General features: G+C 38.9%; 1 protein-coding gene across 2 annotated transcripts in view; it reads right to left on the bottom strand.

Annotated features, from left to right (window-relative positions):
- Nucleotides 1-20,808, bottom strand: part of PRKDC (protein kinase, DNA-activated, catalytic subunit) — a 179,206-nt gene extending 158,398 nt beyond the window's left edge. The window contains exons 1-16 of one of the 2 annotated variants that reach the window (XR_006741597.1): nucleotides 20,590-20,808; nucleotides 18,227-18,303; nucleotides 18,030-18,122; nucleotides 15,947-16,021; nucleotides 15,121-15,229; nucleotides 14,604-14,716; nucleotides 14,418-14,517; nucleotides 11,974-12,029; nucleotides 11,855-11,885; nucleotides 10,921-11,078; nucleotides 6,852-6,998; nucleotides 4,916-5,080; nucleotides 4,310-4,478; nucleotides 2,423-2,472; nucleotides 1,675-1,800; nucleotides 78-230 (exon numbers count right to left, since the gene is read on the bottom strand). Coding sequence is in view for 1 of the 2 variants with exons in the window: in XM_036437275.2 (XP_036293168.1) it covers nucleotides 78-230; nucleotides 1,675-1,800; nucleotides 2,423-2,472; nucleotides 4,310-4,478; nucleotides 4,916-5,080; nucleotides 6,852-6,998; nucleotides 10,921-11,078; nucleotides 11,855-11,885; nucleotides 11,974-12,029; nucleotides 14,418-14,517; nucleotides 14,604-14,716; nucleotides 15,121-15,229; nucleotides 15,947-16,021; nucleotides 18,030-18,122; nucleotides 18,227-18,303; nucleotides 20,590-20,743 (1,776 nt within the window). In the remaining variant the exon portion in view is untranslated. The remainder of the gene's footprint in view (nucleotides 1-77; nucleotides 231-1,674; nucleotides 1,801-2,422; nucleotides 2,473-4,309; nucleotides 4,479-4,915; nucleotides 5,081-6,851; nucleotides 6,999-10,920; nucleotides 11,079-11,854; nucleotides 11,886-11,973; nucleotides 12,030-14,417; nucleotides 14,518-14,603; nucleotides 14,717-15,120; nucleotides 15,230-15,946; nucleotides 16,022-18,029; nucleotides 18,123-18,226; nucleotides 18,304-20,589) is intronic. The other variant, XM_036437275.2, reaches the window with a different exon arrangement.
- Nucleotides 20,809-21,345: the final 537 nt, after the last annotated feature.

Below are 21,345 nucleotides of genomic sequence, written 5' to 3'. Positions count from 1 at the left end.
ACTCTACAAATATGCTATACCTACAAAGAGAGTTGGTATAAAAACGAAGTGAAATTATTAGTGACAAAAATTCTAACCTCTTGTTCTCCAACATTCTGTTTTTTTAGTGTAAGATCCAATTTGTCAATAATCTTCAAAACAGATTTTACAAATTCATCATATAGCAAGCGATTCAGTCTTTGAAGGGAGGAATTCACAAAGAAAAATGCTTCATCTGCTAAAACAGAATCCTTTAAAAAGATTTTAAAGAAAATGTTGTCCATAAAAGCATCAAAATTAGTACTAAATATGCATTAAAATATATACAGATGTACATAGGTATTATGGAAAATGCTGTATAAACTGTAACAGACTTATCTGGAAGTTTACAAGCTCAAATTGTAGACACCTTCCTAAATTATTAGGATAATATCATTTTGATCAGATATTATTATTATACAGTCATGTAGCAAATACTAGGTACATAGTAATAAATAAGAAGATTCAGGCCAATCCTTATCAAAGCATTTTCCCCAATAAATTTGTGTGTTTGTGTGTATACACTTGTATATTATACACATAACATATGTATATACACATATACATGTATCTAAATATATATCTATCCTCAGAATGGATTTAAAAGCATCATCTATCATTTATCTGAAACTATTCTTCCATTTCAAAAATATAGGCCAACTACTGAATAAAGACTCAGTCAAATATTCTATGGAACTTAACCTCAAAATATAAGACTATCTAACATCATATAAAAAAAAAATGTTTTAGGTAAAATTACTAACACTGCTATTTTACCTCAATTAGAAAACAACTAAAAACTCCTGAGATCTGTCACAGGATAGAAATCATCTACTGCCAAAAATGGTTATTTCTGTTAATGCTTTGTCAGTCTGTTAGAATGGTGGCCAGAACCTGGCTTTAAAACATGTTAGAAATATATGAGCAGAAGGTATTACTCTAATCATAGATGATATAAATAATAGCTGTGCACCAATCACCTCCATACCTATTAGGTCAATTGGATTTATCTTCATATCTAATAAATAAGAAGAGAATAGCTCATTGTATTTTTGGTTGAATTAGAAAAAAAAAAACAAACAGCATCAACTATATTACACTAATACTTAAAGTTAAAACAGTAATTAATTTTAAATGAGTTCTCTAGAATTTAGCTCCTTTTTTTATGAGCAGGAAAGCCCGTTTTTATTCTCTAATGCCTTCAGCTTCCAGGCAATCCTGCTGTGGTGGTGGTGGCAATGGCAGCGGAGGCTAACCAGGCACCCAAAACTCACCAGAGAAACTATGGGAGGATAGTCACATTGGGTATTTCCTCTCTCTCTTACTACTCGACCCTGGAAGCAAAGGTAGCTTCCATCTCTTCCTTTGGCCTTTAATTTGCAGAGAGATTAAAAGCTTCTAATCACTTTTTTCCCCCCTGAAATATTCTTCCACTTCACTGACCACCAATAATTTTGTTTCTTTTAATTTACCTTTTTCTAGTTTCATTTTATCCTCTTACACTGTTTTGATTTTTTATTACTTGTAGTACTTTTTAAATAAACGACTAAAAGTCAGAAAAAAATAGAATTCTGAAATAAATAATTCTTAAGTGTATAAACTATGCACATAATAAAGAGGAACAAGGGTATTTTTGACTAAAATTGTCATTTTTACCATTATCTGGTCACAGTTCAGAAGATTTCTAAAAAGATCCAAATAGTCTTTGTATGTGGGTACTTTCCATTTGCCAGTTCTAACTTCTCCCGAAGCACGATGGTCTTCCAATTCAGACTCGGCACCCTGGAGAGGAAGACATCACACTGATACTTACCAATGAAGTCACAAAATAAGCACTGCTGCCAGAACTTCCTGATGTTCAGGATTTTCTAAGCTAAATCAGACTATAAGTCTCCTACTATAGTAGGATTGAAGAAGAAGATAAATTATGAAAGCGTAACAAAAAGGCAAGCTGAAAATAGGTTCTTCTCATTGGGACTAAAATAGTGATGTGCTAATATTTCAAAAACAATATCCATGGGATGTGTTATAAGGCATTTACCTCACTTTCTTATACAGACCTATCTCTCATCTCATCCTATTTCCTGTAACTTCAAGTCAAGTAAGATGTGTTCCATAATAACACCTAAGTATTTTGTCCTAAAATTTTAAGAGAAAAAAAAACATTCCCTTATTGTAAAAAGTTGTGTATACCAATAAATATATTTTTAAGGAACTTCATAACTTCAGTTTATTCACCTGAAAAAATATATAGAGCTATTGATCCTAACTTTCCAAATTGTACAGCATGGCTAATAACAAAAAGGGCCACTTTTATGTATTATTATAGACTACAAAGTCCAGAAACATTTCTAACTTTCAGTGATGGAGGACTAATTTTCAAAACATTAGATTCAGAATTTACCTTTTGAAGGATCACTGCTTTAGAACATATTCTGATTAAACTCTGATGCACTGAAAAAAATAAAACAAAAACAAAACTGAAGTACAGAGGACAGAATTGAATCTATTAATTGATTATATCTTGTATTTTTCTTAGAAATATAAAGTGTTATTAATCTAAGAACTACTAAATATATTTAAATTACCAGCTCTAAAAATTCAAAGTACAAATTAAATTAGGAGAAATTATAGAGTTGTGGTGATTAAATACTTAAAGCATAAAAACTTATTTTTAAGAAAATAAAATGTTATATTTCCTCTAATAATTAGGAATTCAAAATAAGTTACTTATTATTGATCTAATTAAAAAGAGGATTAATTCTGTGATCTCAACCAAAAATTTTCTATACAAAAACTAGTCTAAATCTAATATCTTAAGATAATAATAGATAATAACAGGTATTAAAATATTTAAATCATATGTAAATATTTATTTGATGGTTTTTTCCATGTTAAAATTTCAAGGCCTTAACAAAGATGAATCTTGGAAAGCTCCAAGGGCCCGGAGTAATACAAGAAATTTACTCTCTCTTCTTATGTAGGGGTGTCGAACTCAATCAGAGAAGGGGCCAAAATCTAAAATCCAGCCTAAATCGCAGGCCGAATGGTTTACTGAACAGTCATAAACTGTCATTGTGATGGAAAAGCAGCGGAGTGCAGTGATGACAGCGCGGTGCGGGCCACATTGCAAGGCCTGGCGGGACGGATTTGGCCCGCGGGCCTTGTGTTTGACACGTGTCTTATAGGAAAACTTTTTAAAACAGATCTAATATACTTGAAATTACGCCGGGACCAGTTTGGCTCAATGGATAGAGCATCGGCTTGGGGACTGAAGGGTCCCGGGTTCGATTCCGGTCAAGGGCATGTACCTTGGTTGCGGGCATATCCCCGGTAGGGGATGTGCAAGAGGCAGCTGATCGATGACTCTCTCATCGATGTTTCTAACTCTCTATCTCTCTCCCTTCCTCTCTGTATAAAATCAATAAAATATATTTTTTAAAAAATTACATGGAAAGCCATATCAAATAAAAATTAATAGGTATATATTAAATATTATAAAGTTTTCGCCTATAAGAAAGGCAAAAACAATATATTTCTTAAATATAGCCAAATTTGTCAACAGCAATAGAATTTCAAGAAAGACAAAAGCCATGTTTTTGAATCAGACCAATAAAGTATCAAACCTGTAAGTTTTACTGAAAAAACAAAACAAAAAACAATAAAAAAAACCTGAAGTAAACAATGAAAAATACAACCAATGAAAATGATAGTCATTCTTTTTTTCTTTTTTTTTATTATAAAGATTTCTCCTTTTATTTTTTTTTAATTTATTTATTTTTAATATTTTTTTATTGATTTTGTTCAGAGAGGAAGGGAGAGAGATAGAGAGTTATAGAAACATCGATGAGAGAGAGTCATCCATCAGCTGCCTCTTGCACATCCCCTACTGGGGATATGCCCACAACCAAGGTACATGCCCTTGACCGGAATCAAACCTGGGACCCTTCAGTCCCCAAGCCGACGCTCTATCCATTCAGCCAAACCGGTCTCGGCATGATAGTCATTCTTTTTTTTAACATAACTTTACTTCTCAATTTTTTTTCTCTAAGTCTGTTAAAATCTTTAATTTTAAAATGGGTACTATTCAGATTCAGAAGCACAAGGAAGAGAGAAAAAATATTCAAAAAAAAGCATAGAAAAAGGAGATCTGGGTCCACCAACATATATGGAGTTCTCCAAGAGACATCAAAAGATACAAAAAAATTTGGGAACCTGATGTTCTTCATCTATATCATAAAACATGGTTAAGTGTTCATTATCATGAAAACAAAAGTGAATTCCAACTTACCCACAGTATTAATGCAATTCCAGTGAACTGGTCCTTTTTCTGCTAAGGCAAGGAAAACTTTCACTATGGCTTTACAACATAGCAACTGCATTTTTGGACTATACTGTGGGAAACTGTCTATCTGAATCACCAGGAGATATTCCAGAACTGAAGTATACACCTCAGGGACCTATCAGAAATGGACAGCAAACTAAAAGTTAGGGAAGGAAATGAATAAATATGGGAATAATACAAATATTCAAAGTAATTACAACCCATTAGACACTATTAGATCAATGAAAACCCTGGTTTGTTATCTACATCTACCAATAAATTTAACACTACTGTAATTACATTTTTAAAAATCAGAGAAAAACTGTCTGAATGATACTTAAGATGAAATTCCATCTTAATTAACCTTTTAGAAAGGCAGAAAGAGTAAAAAATAATTTTTCCTGCTATGGGTAACAAAAAGTGAAGTTTCATAACTATAATTCCACCGACACAAAATACTAATTAAAAAATGTCACCCTGATCATAATAGGGCCTGTTCACACAATTCTACCAAGTGATTGAAGAACTGAGATTAAATTAGTTATGCTCACTGTAATTAATTATTCCACTTACTGTGTCCAGGTAAAGCAAGACACTTGCAATAGACTGGAGGAAGCTTGGCATTTGGTAAATGTGGTCTTCAATAGTGTCTGTCTGGGTGAGGAACAGTTGCTTGCAGCGCTGAATGAGCTCTACATACATGAGGTCAACATCTTTTGCATTTATGACCTTGCAAGGCTTTAGAAAAGGTAAGTAGAAATCTTTATCAATCTTATTAATATCAAAATAATGATATTTAAGATGTCTTACTGCACCATGATTATAAACTAAATATTAAACAGCTTTTTAGGATAACAGAGATATACCATAAAATACAGTATATCTTACAAAAATGTTTTGAATAATCTGTAAATACATTCTAAATAATTTTTCATACACAAAGCATCTAGATTTTCAACTATATTCTAGACACCGTTTTGATAGTAGGTATCGAAGACAAAGACGACAAAAAAGATGCAGTCCCAGTCCCCAGGAGGCTAGGCACCCAGAAGAGACTGACAGTTACATTCAAATTGGAATACACAACCTCTCCACACTGAACACTGTACGCCATCTTTACAACTCACAGGTCTGACAATGCTACTCCCCAGCTTTAGATTTTCCAAAGGCTTCTTTAGGCTTCAGATCTAGCCCAACCTCCTGAAGGGTCTCAGTAGTTTCTCTTCCAGTCTCTCTCCTGTCTTCCTTGTCTAGCATGCTCTAGTTACACTGTGAAAATATCTAACTACATTGCACAAGTTGAAGTTGATTAAACCAGGAAGTTCAGTTCAAAATTCTATGCTCTCATTTACCTGAGCCTTCTTATATAGTTTCTTCTGCCCTAAATATTTTTAAAGGAGCTAACAGAGACAAATGGAAGCAAATGAGGAAGTATCAGGATGAAATGAATAGTAACAGTGGAAGGCTGAAAAAGGACCTCTCGTCCTCTGAAACAAGAGAGTAAACACTGAAGGATAAATCTGCAGAAAGAGAGGCAGCAAGTGACTTTCTCCATAAAAGAGAAGTCACAGAGATCCATTAAGAGGGAAATAACTATGGCTACTGTCATTATTCTTATACTAGAGGTCCGAGGCGTTAAGATTCGTCCAAGAATGGGCCTTCCTTCCCCTGGCTGCCGGCACTGCCTTTGCTCCAGGCAGAGCTGCCTTTCCGCCTTCCCATGCTGCCCAGAGCCACAGGGTCAGAGCAGAGAACGACACAAGTGTCCTGCCCCAGTTCGGTACCTGCATATGCACATTAAACCGCCATCTTTGTTGGGTTAATTTGCATACATACTCCTGGCTGGCTGATGGGTGTAGCAAAGGTATGATCAACTTGCATATTACTCTTTTATTAGTGAAGATATAACTCCTTCTGTCATTAGAATTTCTATTTTTATAATGTTGAGTACCATCAACTACAATTTTACTTTATAAATAAGAGGCAGCATAGCACAGTAAAAAAACACATGCTGTTTCTAGTTTTCACACCTAAAATTGATGTCTTGGTTTTGTCACTTATCAACTCTATGTCCTTCAGTAAGTTACCCACCTGTAAAGTGAAATAATACTCCTAAAAGCTTGGAGGGGAATTATGAGGATGTGAGATAACATACAGAATCTTCATACATAGTAGCCACTGAAAAAATAATAGTGCCCGGCCTGCGTAGCTCGGTGATTAAGCATTGACCTATGGACCAGAAAGTCATGGTTTCATGCTCAGGTTGTGGGCTCAATACCTAGTGTCAGTTGTGTAGGAGGTGTGATTCTCTCTCATCGCTGATATTTCTATTTCTCTCTCTCCCCCCCACCCCTTTCTAAAATCAATAAAAATATTTTTTAAAAAGTTAACAGTAAAGCAAATAATAACAAAATTATCTAAAATATGACATACTTTAAAAATCAATAAATTATATTTATTTAAACACTCCCAATAAAACTAAAATGTTGAGAAAAGTAATGATCCATACTCCTGCAAAAAGTCCATATCCACGAATCGCAATGGATAAATCCTTGCTGCTTGAATCCATGTTCCTGATGATTCCATAGAATTGTTCCATAAAGTACTGCAGCTTACTTTTATGCATTTCTGCATCTTTTGCCACCAGAAAAGAAACCTGCAATTGCATAATATTTACTTTTTAAAAATATAAAATGGCAAAACAATGTAATCTATACAAATGAGAAAGGCTAGAATTGGTTAAGTAGAAATAATTAGTGTGTTATAGTCCTATACAACCCCTTTTACTCATAAAGAATCACTGATTCAATTTGCTTCGTCTCCATCAAGTTCAGAAAAGACACTTCCTTAAACAAAGCTTTGTTATATGTAATGTATTTTTCCAAGAGAATGGAACTGCAAGAGACCAAAGAAATGTTGGAAGATGTATGCACAAAAGAAAAAAGTTTTGAATGAAGGCTTTCTAATGAGGCAGAAATCATGTTTAGAGCTCATCTATGGAACACAGGACAATCAACACAGATTTGTACATGCCCAATGGCCAGCAAGTTCAGAAATCAGCAACTCAAAGTTCAGAACTAAGAATCAGAAAGACAAGGCATCTCATTTTACCAAAAAAATAAGCTAAAACTGCCCTCGCTGGTTTGGCTGAGTGGATAGAGCATCAGCCTGCGTCCCAAAGGGGCCCAGGTTCGATTCCGGTCAAGGGCACATACCTCAGCTGCAGGTTCCTCCCCAGCCTGGGGCCCTGGTTAGGGCTTGTGCAAGAGGCAACCAACCAATGTGTTTCTCTCACATCAATATTTCTGTCTTCCCTCTTTCTTCCACTCTCTCTAAAAATCAATGGAAAAAATTGTCTTTATGCCCACTAGCTTAGCTCATTGTTTGAGCATTGACATATGAACCAGGAGGTCATGGTTCAATTCCCAGTTAGGGCACATGCCCAGGTTACAGGCTCGATCCCCAGTGTGGGGTGTGTAGGAGGCAGCCGATTACTACTAATGATTCTCATCACTAATGTTTCTACCTCTCTCCCCCTCTCCCTTCCTCTCTTGAAATCAATAAGAAATATGTATTTTTGCCTTAGCCGGTTTGGTTCAGTGGATAGTGTTGGCCTGTGTACCGAAGAGTCCCAGGTTCCATTCTGGTCAAGGGCACGTACCTTGGTTGCAGGCTCCTCCCTGGCCTAGCCTTGGTCAGGGCTTACACAGGAGGCAACCAACCAACATCTTTCTCTTACATCAATGTTTCTCTCTGTCTTTCCCTCTTTCTACTACTCTTCCTAAAACTCAATAGAAAAATATCCTTGAGTGATGATTAACAAAAATATATTTATAGTGTTTTTTTTTTCCAAAGCCACAAACTAAGACTTAAATACGTTAGATAAGGTAAGGGAAAAAAGTACTTTGAGAAGCAAGTACATCACTATCTACCCAACTGACAATAGCCTAAATGCAAGACCATAAATGTTCAAAAAAGCATTCTAATTTCAGCACAAAGGCTCCCAAGACAAGAATGAAAACTTGAAAACTTTTAAGTTCTTGAAAACTATCAAAGGCAGAAAAGGGATATCCACCTTTTATTTCCATGTCCCAATCCCACACAAAGTCCCAAGGGTCTTAGCATATGTCCTTCAGGGCATTTTAGTCCCTACTTATTTTGGAAGAAAGGTATAGCACACATACTACCTAATTTCTTTTTCCATAAACATATCATGAATATATTCCTCAAAAAGTAAACAAATACCATCTTTTGTTTTTCAAGTATATTTTTATTGATTTCAGAGAGGAAGGGAACAGGAGAAAGAGAGAAGTAAGAGAGAAATCAATAAGAGAATGACCGATCAGCTGCTTTCTGCCCACCACCTAGTGGGGATCGTGCCCACAACGCAGGCATCTGCCCTTGACCGGAATCGAACCTGAGACCCTTCAGTCAGCAGGCTGACGTTCTACCCACTGAGCCAAACCAGCTGGGGCCAAAAGCCATCTTACTTAATAACTAAAGTATCACATGATCTCACTCATATGTGGAATCTAATGAACAAAATAAAGTGATGAACAAAATAAATCCAGAGACATAGAAGTATAAAATAGAATGCCAAATCAGAAGGAAGGTGGGGGGTAGTGGCTGGGAAGAGATCAACCAAAGAACTTTTATGCACATATGCATAACCCATGGACTCAGACACTGGGGCAGTAAAGGCCTGAAGCAGAGGGCAGGCTAGAAGAGGTCAACTGAGGAAAAAAGAGACACATTTAATACTTTCAACAACAAAGATTTATTTTAAAAAATTAAAGCATTATATGCCTATAAAAAACTTTTTCATTTTATGAATATACTGTTGTTGAATTTAAAATTTTTCTAATTTTTTTGTACTTTCAACAAACATATTTCTTATGCATTTTTATCTAAAAGTTTTATTTATAGTAGCAAAAACTTTGAAATAATTATCAAATAGTAGAGGATAGGTAAAAATATTTTGGCTCATATATATAATAATGAGCTAATATGCAATGGCTGGGAAAAGTGGAAGACATGTAAAATATCCTGAACAATAAATTTTTTTTAAAAGGGCTAAAATTAAAAAGACCTACAATGCCAGATGTTTATAAAGATGTGGGGTGATTGAAACTATCATGCATTGCTGGTGAGAATGTAAAATGGTGCAACCAGCTTGGAGACGAGTTCAGGAGTTTCTTACCAAGTTTATAAGAAAAACCATATGACACAGCAGCTCAAGAGAAATGAAAACATATGTCCACAAAAATACTTGGTCACAAGTGTTCTTTGTTATTTTATTTAAAACAGCTCCAAACTGGAAACCATGTAATATCCATAAACAAACCATGATATATCCCTACAATGAAAAACTCTCTGTGCCAAAGTTCAAATTGGTCTTCAGGTGAATTTAACCACCACTTATAACATTCAAATTTAACCACCACTTACAGCATTGCTCCCAACAAAACTTTTATTGTGACCCTTCACGTTTTCTTCCGAGCCAACCTAAGAAATCTAATTCCGTAACAGCCAGGCTGCACAGCAGGTGTTTCCAGACACCTTCAGATGCTCTAAACCAGCGGTCGCCAACCGCCGATCCGAGGACCACTGGTGGTCCGTGAGGTCCGAAAGGTTAGCAACCACTGCTCTAAACCGCAATCCCAAGCACATTTTCTTGAGCCAACTGAGACGTTTCTAAACTTGCAGGCTCAAACACATTCTATCTATTGATAGATGGAAAACGCCAGCCTAGCTGGTGTGGCTCAGTGGTTGAACATCAATCCAACCAGGAGGTTGCCGATTCAATTCCCAGTCAGGGCACATGCCCGGGTTGTGGGTTCAATCCCTGATCAGAGGCGCTCAGGAACAGCTGATCGATGTTTCTCCCTCTGGATGTTTCTCTCTCCCCCTCTCTCTGAAATCAATAGGCGGAAACACCCAAGGGCAAATGGGCTCATCCTGTTCTTGAAGAAACACAAAGACAAGCACCTTATCTAACAGTTGACCTGCACCTCTAGGGAGATGTGTTTCCTCATCCCCACCTGGATCTCTCTGGCTCAAAGGCGGCCAGATATCCTAGTCATTCTTTCCTTCTCCTCATCACCACTGCTGAAGAACCTTGACTCTAAGGCCCTGATCACATCTGGTATCTTCCTAGCTTTCTTCCAATCCTGCTGCTATCTAGATGACTAATTAACAACCAAACTTTTTTTCCTTTAAATACTACAGAAGCTAATGAATCAACTTGTACTTATTTTTCTTTCTTTTTTAATATATTTTATTGATTTTTTACAGAGAGGAAGGGAGAGAGAGAGCTATTATAGAGACGCTGATAAGAGAGAAACATCGACCAGGTGCCTCTTGCACACCCCCTACCGGGGATGTGCCCGCAATCAATGTACATGCCCTTGACCGGAATAGAACCTGGGACCTTTCAGTCCGCAGACCGAAGCTCTACCACTGAGCCAAACCGGTTTCGGCAACTTGTACTTATTTTTCAAATGTGTTATACACAAGATAGAAATTTAATTTTTTTTGCATAGAAAAAAAATGTTTAAATGAGAGATAAATTTTAGTACCTGTTTCAGAAAAGAGTCCAGAGCTGAATGTGCAGCTTTTTTCAATTCTACGTTTGTGTAGCTACACCATTTTGACATTACTTCAAATAAAGAAACGTAGTTGTCCAGAAGGCAGGTGCTAAATTGAGATGCGTGCAGGGTAAATAAGTATAAGCCAGCTGCAAATGGAAATACCATTGTATTTGAAATAAGACCACAGGATGCACAACAAAGAACCAAGAAGACTTCAGTACATGTCAAAGTTGAAACTATCCATGAAAACCCCGTATCATTATACTATATAATGCCCTAAGGTCCTGATCAGAGTTCAAATGCCACTAACCTCCACTTGAATCAACAGGTCCATGATTTTGCCAATTACCCCTAAAGCTCAGAAGTAGGAGCAAACCATCTGTATCCCCAAAATTATGCTCTAAAGTTATTTTTTTAAATCATGTAATCTAGGTGTGATGAACTCAACCAAAATTTGTGGTAAACACAATGTCCCCCAAAACCTCCCCTCCCTCTCGTTTCCTACCTTCTCCTTCTCTGCCCTCCCCACTTCTCTCCTCTCCTCTTTTTCCTTAGAACAGTGGTCTGTAAACTCATTAGTCAACAGAGCCAAATATAAACAGTACAACGATTGAAATTTCTTTTGAGAGCCAAACTTTTTAAACTTAAACTTCTTCTAGTGCCACTTCAAAATAGACTCTCCCAGGCCGTGGTATTTTGTGGAAGAGCCACACTCAAGGGGCCAAAGAACCACATGTGGCTCATGAGCCGCAGTTTGCCAACCAGACCTTAGACCAACTGCTATGGCATGTCAGCCTCAGGCTCAGGGCATTCAGGCATCAGCCCTAGAGCCACATTTTCTTTCATTTGTAGTTTAAGTAAGTTTACTAAAGACACTAATTTAATAACAAATTATTCTATTTCATTAAATATAGAATCTTACCTAAGGGCACTGCATATCTCTTCAGATCAACCTATTTTTTAAAAAAAGAAAAAAGTACCATCAATGTTTGACAACCACAAGTCTCAACTGTAAAAGAATTCAAATAATATTAATCTCACCTGAGGATGAATTGCCTTTAATGCAAAATCAAAAATCTCCCTTGAAGTCTGGGGATCTGCGGGAAGAAAAGAAGCTGTTATAAATCATAACATTATCATCTGACAAACCTCACAAATGACTTTACAATTAACAACTTTATTTCAGAGAGCTTGACTCTATATTAACCACAGCAGTCTCTTGCGAATTCAGGAATAACAACTTCTATTGTGCCACGCCAGCACAGCCAGCCAGCACAGCCAAGGGTTCCGAGAGCCTGGGGCAGGGGGAGGGGGCGGCAACGAAGGATGGAGAAATGATAGACAAAGAGAAAAAGCTGGGTCTAGTTAAATCTTCTGTGCTTGGCTGAGGCCACAGAACAGATCCAGACTGCAAAGCTGATGCTTTATTTTATAGTCCGGATAAACAAGGTAGTTTACAATGTTCTTGTCAGTTTCACTTGTTTTGGCAGCACTTGCTGCCTCTCCCACAGCCCACTAGCTACCCAGGGAAGAAGTAGGGAGCAATCACAAGATCAAGCTTAATTATGCTTAGAGGACTGTGCCCTCCAAGCTGGGACTGGTTTGCGACTTTGCCAGAAGATCAGTCAAAAGTTTAACCCTGTAACCGCTTCCTACATTCTATCATTAAATTCAGCTAGAGAGATGCAAGTTAGTATTAATGCTGCACAATTATCATTTCAGTAAAGTAAGAAGAAAACCTGGAATAATAAAGATATGTTTATAATTCAACTTACTTGCAAACTGTTAGGTAATCTCTGCATTTCAGTGTTCTAATCTGTAAAAAGGGTCACTATATATTTTCTTTTAGAGATGTTTGGAAAATTAAAGAAGGCCAAACACATTATTTTCCCAATATTCCCAAGCATTTATTCTACACATAGTATAAGCCAACTAATTATGGAAGTTATAGTAATGAAAATATGATCTTTGACCTTAATAGTAAACATATTATCTAAAAAGGAAGATAAAACAGGCAATCAATTATATTCCGAGGCTCTAACCCTGGCCTGATTGACATCACAGTTATTTATATAACTGTTTCCCAAGAGTAGTCCCTGCAGCTGTGCAGAAATCATGCTTTATTCATCACTGAGTTCTCTGCTCCTGTAACAATGAATTGCAAACAGCGAAGGTTCAAGAATTGTGTGCTTTGATTGCCAGGATTGATGTATTTGAAAACACAGCCCAGATGTGATAGAGGGTGAAGGGGTCAGAAAGAGATGTGACAGAGGGTGAAGGGGTCAGAAGAGGCATGTTTGGAGGATAATGCCATGAAAGACATACAAAAAAAGGTACTTTGGCATACAAAACAAGGAAAGATTTCTTCTGGCAGTGAGTATTCAAGACAGGCTTTATAGGCGAAATAGCACCTGAGTTAGACCTAAAAGAACAGGTATACTAGTTGGGGAAAAGGTCATTCAGTAGAAAGTGACAGTGAACACAGAATTGTGCAGACACAGGGCAGCAGGCACTTGTCAGTGCACCGCTGGTCTAGAATGAGTGAGCTTTGTGAACACAGTGGAGCCCAGGGATTCAAGGGCCTGAGCTGTCAGTAGTGAGAATGAACGCCCCTCAGCTCCATGCCTTCTCCCAGGCTTTGCTTCCCCTGTCCACTCACCTATGCCCATCTCTCCTTTCTCATGGACTGCTTCCTCTACAAGCATCCTCAATTGAAGCTGCCCTTGTTGAGCTGGCCTGGTTGCCCCCAACTGCCCGCTCCGGCAGGCCTGACCCCTCTCCAACTGCCCTCCCCTGTAGGCCTGGGTCCCTGCCCCAAATGTCCTCCCCTGCAGGCCTGGGTCCATGCCCCAAATGTCCTCCCCTAAAGGCCTGGTCCTTCCTCCCAAACTGCCCTTCCTTGCTGGCCTGGTCTGCCCCAACTGCCCTTCTCTGCCAGCCTAGCCACCCCTAACTGCCCACAACTGCCCTCCCCTGCAGGCCATCTTGTGTCCACATGGGGGTAACCATCTTTGACCACATGGGGTGGCCATCTTGTGTCTTGGACTGACGGTCAATTTGCATATTACTCTTTTATTCAATAGCATCACTTGCCAAAACTGGATGAAGAACATACATAATCTCTCTGTATCATTTTTCACAACTGCATGTGCATCCGAAATTGGTTTAAAAGTTCAAAAAATGGGCAATTTATTTTAGATCTACAATTTCTTTTTTTTCTCTTTTTCAAATATATTTTATTGATTTTTCACAGGAAGAGAGAGAGATACAGAGTTAGAAACATCGATGAGAGAATCATTGATCAGCTGCATCTTGCACACTCCCTTACTGGGGATGTGCCCGCAACCAAGGTACATGCCCTTGACTGGAATCGAACCCAGGACCGATCAGTCCGCAGACCGACGCTCTATCCAATGAGCCAAACCGGTTTCGGCTAGATCTACAATTTCTGAATAAAGAATGAATCAAGTGAAGTCAAGCAATACCTTCTTCCATGGATTTAGTGAAGTTGCACAGAAGTGATGACAATCCCTTCAAACATCCTGCTACAACGGGTAGTTTGGGCTCTCTTACTGTTGATGTCATCTAAAAGGAAAGTTTTAAGAAGATACCATTAAAAAAGAAAAATACAACCGAATCTATGGAAGCAGAATATCATAAAGTTTACATACCTGGGTCTTAAGCTCACCCAGAAAAGCCCGGAACAGGTTCTCTGAATTATTTATCATCTCAGTAGGATGAACTTCCCCTAATACTCCTAAGAGCTCATATATTTTTTCTAAAACTGAAAAATAAATTTTAGGTAAATAAAGGTCTAAAATAACATTTAGATAAATAAAAATTTACAAGAAAATGAGAGGATGTTTAGTTCAAAGCAAAACATACAAAAATCTAGTTTTATGTACAAGAATATTTCCTGATAATTTTTATGCAAACTTAGTATCATCAACAAATTACATCTGACATGTGTTGTGAGATTTATATTTAAAGAAATCATTTTATAAAGATTAAAATTTTTATAAGTAGAAGTCTTTACACATTGCTTTTGTATGTTTTCATTTTGGTTTATTTTCAGCAAGAAAGGATTTGTTTATAAAACATATAAATACCCTGACAGAAACAAACCTAAGTTTTATACTAATAATTCTTAATGTTAACTTTTTAAAATAACATTTAAATGCATCTCACCTGTATCTGGTATTTTTGTTTTCAATGCAAGTTCTCCATAGAATTTGCTAAATAATTCTCCAACTCTAAATTCATCCATGAGTCTAGAACTTCTCAAAGTCTGAAGTAACTAAAAAAATACAAATAAGTATTGGCTCAAGAGGAAAATGATGAAAAGGCATCAACTACCTAAGTCAGTATGTATACAGCAAAGTTGCAGAATCATATGTCTCTAGGGGATTTGTGCTTGGCCTCTCCGATTATTTGCTAGGTAGGGGCTAACGAGGTGATATAAGAACAGAGGGGGGTTACAAAGGGGAATAAGGTGTAAACTTAATTTTACTGTCCCAGAAACCAGGAACATGACTAAAACCATTCTCTTGGAGGCATGTAAGGACAAACAAGGGCCAAATAGAGATGCAAAAAGAGAGAGCCATTTGAGAGAGAGAGAAACAAGTGAGAGAGAGTCCCAGTGACTACTTAAATACAATACACAGACCCATTCTCATGGCAAGGTTCTAGGAGAAAACTCAAAGATACAATGAAATATATTTTTGGAATTCTTAGTAATTTTAAGAGAAAGGGTAATGGACGCAGTGGAGGAGCAGTAAATGTCTGTTACTTTTCCCCTCCATTCTTCTCTAAACCCCAAATACTTCTTTTGCTACCCAGAGAGTCTGAAAAAAAAATATGAAAGTACTGTTTGGTGATGACTGGAAAATGTGCATTTTACCTACATAGCAATGCCATTTGAGCCTATCCTCCAATATCTATCCCAAAATTCCAATTTTCAGTTTCTTAAGTTATGTTTAATATAGAATGCATGTACTTAGAAATATAAAATTACCTTAATAAGAAGTTCTAGGGCTGGAATCTTACACTTAGCAGCTTTATCCTTTGTATAAACACTGGTACAAGTGTTCTAGGTTTTAAAAGGAGATATACCAAAAAAATCATTAAGATATAAAACTACATCTCTGAGAAGAATAATACCAATATGTGTCATAACACAATTTACTATTTAGCTGTTAAAAATAACATTAGCGTATATAAAAATAAAGAATTAAAATTACTGAAAACAGCCGGGACTGGTTTGGCTCAATGGATAGAGCGTCGGCTTGGGGACTGAAGGGTCCCGGGTTCAATTCCGGTCAAGGGCATGTACCTTGGTTGCGGGAATATCCCCAGTAGGGGGTGTGAAAGAGGCAGCTGATTGATGACTCTCTCTCATCGATGTTTCTAACTCTCTATCTCTCTCCCTTCCTCTCTGTATAAATCAATAAATAATATATTGGGGGGAAAAAAGTTTAATATTTAAAAAATAAAAATAAAAAATAAAAAAGTAAAATAAAATAAAATTACTGAAAACATTGATGCAATATGCAATGGGAATAATATTAATAACCAAAGTAACAAATCAATGGAAACCTCAGCAGGATAAAAATAAAAAAGGTAATGTTATTCCTCTTTCTGTATTTCCCACAACACTTGTTGCTATATATTAAGAAAGAAAGAATTAAAAACAAAAAAATAACTAAAGCAATTCGGAGTAGAATGGCTGGGACTCTGCAGTACAGTGCAATGAAAGAAACAGGAGCTTTGGAAGGTGGCAACCTAGCTCCAAGAACTAGGGTGAGTGTCTTAACTGATAAATTAGAGAAATGAAGTATACCATAGATTTGGTAAATATTAAGTGGCAAACTACATTAAAGGACGTTGTAAACTATAAAATACTCTATAAATGTTACTCCTACCCTTGAGACAATGTTTTTAAATATTAAGATTCCAATCCAGAAAGATTAGAAATCAAAAGAGAATAAAATCAAAACCTGCTATAAAAAGACTGATACATCATTAAAAACATTTTCTATATTAGAGCTACTTAAAATTTACTAGAAGCCCAGTGCATGGGATTCAAACACTGGTGGGGGGCGTGGCCTTCAGCGATGGGCCCACTGTGGGAGCGCCACTCATCCCTGTCAGCCAAGCAGTGCTCCCACTGTGGAAGAGCACTGACCACCTGAGGGCAGCTCCTGCGTTGAGTCTTTAGAAAAGACTAAAGAAGTCTGGTGGTCAGTGCGTGTCATAGCAACTGGTCAACCAGTCATTATTGCTGTTTGGTCGCTGAGCTTTTATTATAGGATAAGATAACTTCCTATAAATTACCATAAATTAAATACACTCTTCTTCATCAACACTGAGTATCCAAGAACAAGAAGTAAATTGGGATAAATAAAAACAACTTACCTCAAGATGTGGCACTTGTTGAAAGCTTAAATAAGTCTAATAAAGAACAACTTAATTTATGATTACTAGTTCCTTAGTTGGTTATGAGGAAACCTTAGGGAAGGCAGGTTGAAAGAGAATGGGGGGCATAAAACAGGCAAACTTTTCAGATTGCTGTCAAAGAGAACATGAACTATAGGAAATATGAATCATACCCGTGGGAAAAAAATCTTTAAAATTGTATTTTAAAGTATTCTGAGTACCCTGGATGGTTTGGCTCAGTGGATAGAGTGTCAGCCTGCGGACTAAAGGGTCCCAGGTTCGATTCCGATCAAGGGCACATGCCCGGATTGTGGGCTCGGTCCCCAGTAGGGGACATGCAGGAGGCAGCCGATCAATTATTCTCTCATCATTGATATGTCTCTCTCACTCTCCCTTCCTTTCTGAAATCAATTAAAAATATGTATTTTTTTAAAAAGTATTCTGAGATCTCCCCACAATTAAAAAATACAACTTATTTTGACTGATCCTATGTAAAAAAAATTATCAAAATAGTTCTTGGCAATGGCCTTAGCTTATTAAATCTAAAGAACACAATCAAGCAGAAATAAAAAGACACAAATCAAATAAAAATCCAAGTTGAACTTACAGCATAAATTAAAATGAATACTACTACATAATTAACTATGTTTTCTCTCGCATACCTTAATATCAAGAGAATAAGGTGTGATCTTCTGGCCAATTTTTTCTAAGAAAATACATAAAAATTTTAGGACTTCTTCTCGACAATCACGAAACTATAAAAAAAGAAATACATATTGGAGTAAATCTGAGTAGGATTATGAGTCACTTCAACATAAAGGGATATACAAGAAAAGCAAAATGAAAATGTTCAACTTACCTCATCAATGCTAAGCGATTTCCGAACAAATACAAGCAATCCGAAATCTTTGGAAAAGACTAAGGAAGTCTGTAATGCTGGACAAAAAAAAAGAAAGAAAAGAGGTAAGAGAGAGACCAAGGAGCACTCCATAAAGGGATTACACATTCTCAATTCACCTTTTTAAGTGATCAAGATGCTAACCTGTAGGAAGCAGTTATAGGGTTAAGCCTTGGAATGACCTGCTGGCAAAGTCACAAACAAATCCCAGTTGGAGGGCACAGTCCTCTAAGCATAATTAAGCTTGGTCTTGTAACTGCTCCCTAGATCTTCCCTGGGTAGCTAGTGGGCTGTGGGAGGAGCAGCAAGTGCTGCCAAAATAAGTGAAACTTACAACAACATTGTAAACTACCTTGTTTGTCCCTGACTATACATAAAGTATCAGCTTTGCAGGCTGGATCTGTTCTGTGGCCTCAGCCAGGCACAGAAGCCCCACCTAGACCCAGCTTTTTCTCTGTCTATCATTTCTCCATCCTTCACCGCCATCCCTCAGGCTCGCCGAACCCTTGGCTGTGCTGGCAGGGCACACTAACCTAAGGCTGATATGTGTAGGCAAGGAAAGTAGAATTCTAGATATCCCACCGGGATGGGTGGATATGTCACACCTGTAAATTTACTAACTTTACAGGGGGAAAGGAAATCACGGTGGCAAATAGACTTAAGGGCATATTTCACCTGACCTTAAACTGGGGAGATAAGCCTGGATTACCTGCTGGGCCTAGTGGAATCACATGAGAGCCCTTGCCCATGGAGGGAGGAAGAGTAGACGTGAGAAGACCAGAGCAGGAGGGATTCCTAGCATGGGAGTTACCTGGCCCCCTATTACTGGCTGTCAAGCTGGAGGGAGGAGGCCAGTGACAGAAGGGAGGTGGGTGGCTTCTAGAAGCAAGGAGTGTCAAGAAAAAGGGGACCTCAGGACTACACCGACAAAGACCAGAATTCTGCTTAAAAACCTGAATAAGCCCTAACCGGTTTGGCTCAGTGGATAGAGCCTGTGCCTGAGCACTGAAGGGTCCCAGGTTTGATTCCGGTCAAGGGCATGTACATGGGTTGCAGGCACATACCCAGTGGGGGTGTACAAGAGGCAGCTGATCTATGTTTCTCCCTCATCAATGTTTCTAACTCTCTATCCCTCTCTATTTCTCTCTGTAAAAAAAAAAAAACCTGAATGAAAAATAAAACGAATTCTCCCCAACAGCCTTCAAAAAGTAAAGTGGCCTTGCCTGATCCCTTGACTTTAGCTTGGTGAAACGGGTGTGGGTGGGCTTCTGATTACACAACGGTAATATTAACAAACCTGTGTTGCTTTAAACCACTCAATTTAACAGCAGCGATAGAAAACTAACACACTGCTCTATAATCTCTAAGTGAAAAGATATGCATTGAATATTCAGAGTAAACTGGCAAGATTTTTTTTTTTACCTAATTCTGATAGTTGTTAAATTTCCCCCCCATTAAAATATCCTTGACAGCCAAAACCGGTTTGGCTCAGTGGATAGAGCGTTGGTCTGCGGACTGGAAGGTCCCAGGTTCAATTCCGGTCAAGGGTATGTACATTGGTTGCGGGCACATCCCTGGTGTGGGGTGTGCAAGAGGCAGCTGGTCGATGTCTCTCTTCCATCGATGTTTCTAGCTCTCTAGCTCTCTCCTCTCCCTTCCTCTCTGTAAAAAATCAAATATATTAAAATAAATAAAATAAATAAAATAAATAAAACATCCTTGACAATATACAGATACTATTAGAGCATCTTAAGGCACTGTTTGCAATATTTCTCCACTACATTTAGCAATGGCCCCTTAGGAAGAAAATCTCAACTCTTTTCAGTAAGAGGACGCACTATGGAGTTCTGCTTTTTTTTTTTGTTTAAAGGGATATCACAGATGTTTCCAAGCAATGACGTATTTTTTAAGTGCTTTAAAAAAGCATTTTACTACAAAAAAAAAAAAAGTTCTCATCCAGGCATTACTAAAAAGTTAAAAGAACAGCATGACTTTTCAGTTCTATTTCTGTAATGCTTCTCAAAAGTAGGAACGACAAATGTAAAGGTTTGGAAACTGGTGTAGGCCAAATTATGGTGAAAGAAAATACTTTGCTCTCGTTCGTCTGTCCCACTTTGATAGCAACGGTGGGCAAATCTGGGGCATTTTCACCAACTTTTTAAAACTGGTGTTAAAAGCCTGTGACTAACGGCTGTTCACACACAACTACAGGAAGTGTGATGACCCACAGCCAAACACCTGGATTTCCCAACCCCGAGGGCGGAACGCCCCCCAGAAGCCCGCCATCCCCCCCCCGCCCGGCACCTGGCGCCGCCGGTACCCACCCAGCACAGCGGGGCCAGCACTCAGCACGCACTCCTGCCCCAGGCCCCGAATCAGCTGGTGACTGGCCAACGCGGCGCCGCAACGGTCCGCAGCGGACAAGGACTCCTGCAGCTGCAGCAGGGAGCCCTGCACGCCGCCCGCGGGGTCCGCCATGACGTCCAACCTCGAGCCTCCGGGAGCGCTCCCCGAGACCCGCCGGAAATGTAGCGGCGCAGGAGGGCGGGCTCGCGCGGCGGGGGCGGAGCTTTTAGGGATGGGGGCGGGGCTAGGGAGGCAGGGGCGGGCTAGCGAGGCGGGGGGGCGGGATTTCCGGGGTGGGGCGGGGCTCACGGGGCGGGGGCGGAGTTTCCAAAGCGGGACGGGTATCCAGGGGCGAGGGTAGGGCTCGCGGAGCGGGGGCGGGGCTCACGGTGGAGGGGGCGGAGTTTCCAGAGCGAAGCGGGGCTCCTGGGGCAGGACGGGGGTAGGGTTCGCGGGGCGGGGGCGGGACTCAAAAAGCGGGGCGAGGCTAGTGGGGCGGGGGCGGAGTTCTCGGGGTGGGGGCGGGGCTAGAAGGGCGGGGGCGGAGTTCACGGGGTGGAGGCGGGGCTAGCAAAGCGGGAGGTGGGCCCTGGCCGGCCTTGCGCCGTGAACTACTTAGGGTTCTGACAGGCAGAGGAGTGCGTGGCACGCGGCACCCTCAGAGCGTTCAGTGAAACTTAGGGAGACGGAGGAATCCCACGGCGAGCCCAAAGCTGGGTCTCTTTGGCCGAAAT

The sequence above is a fragment of the Pipistrellus kuhlii genome, unplaced genomic scaffold, assembly GCF_014108245.1.
Source record: "Pipistrellus kuhlii isolate mPipKuh1 unplaced genomic scaffold, mPipKuh1.p scaffold_m20_p_14, whole genome shotgun sequence".
NCBI classification, from domain to species: Eukaryota; Metazoa; Chordata; class Mammalia; order Chiroptera; family Vespertilionidae; genus Pipistrellus; species Pipistrellus kuhlii.
This window is presented reverse-complemented; position numbering and strand designations above follow the sequence as displayed.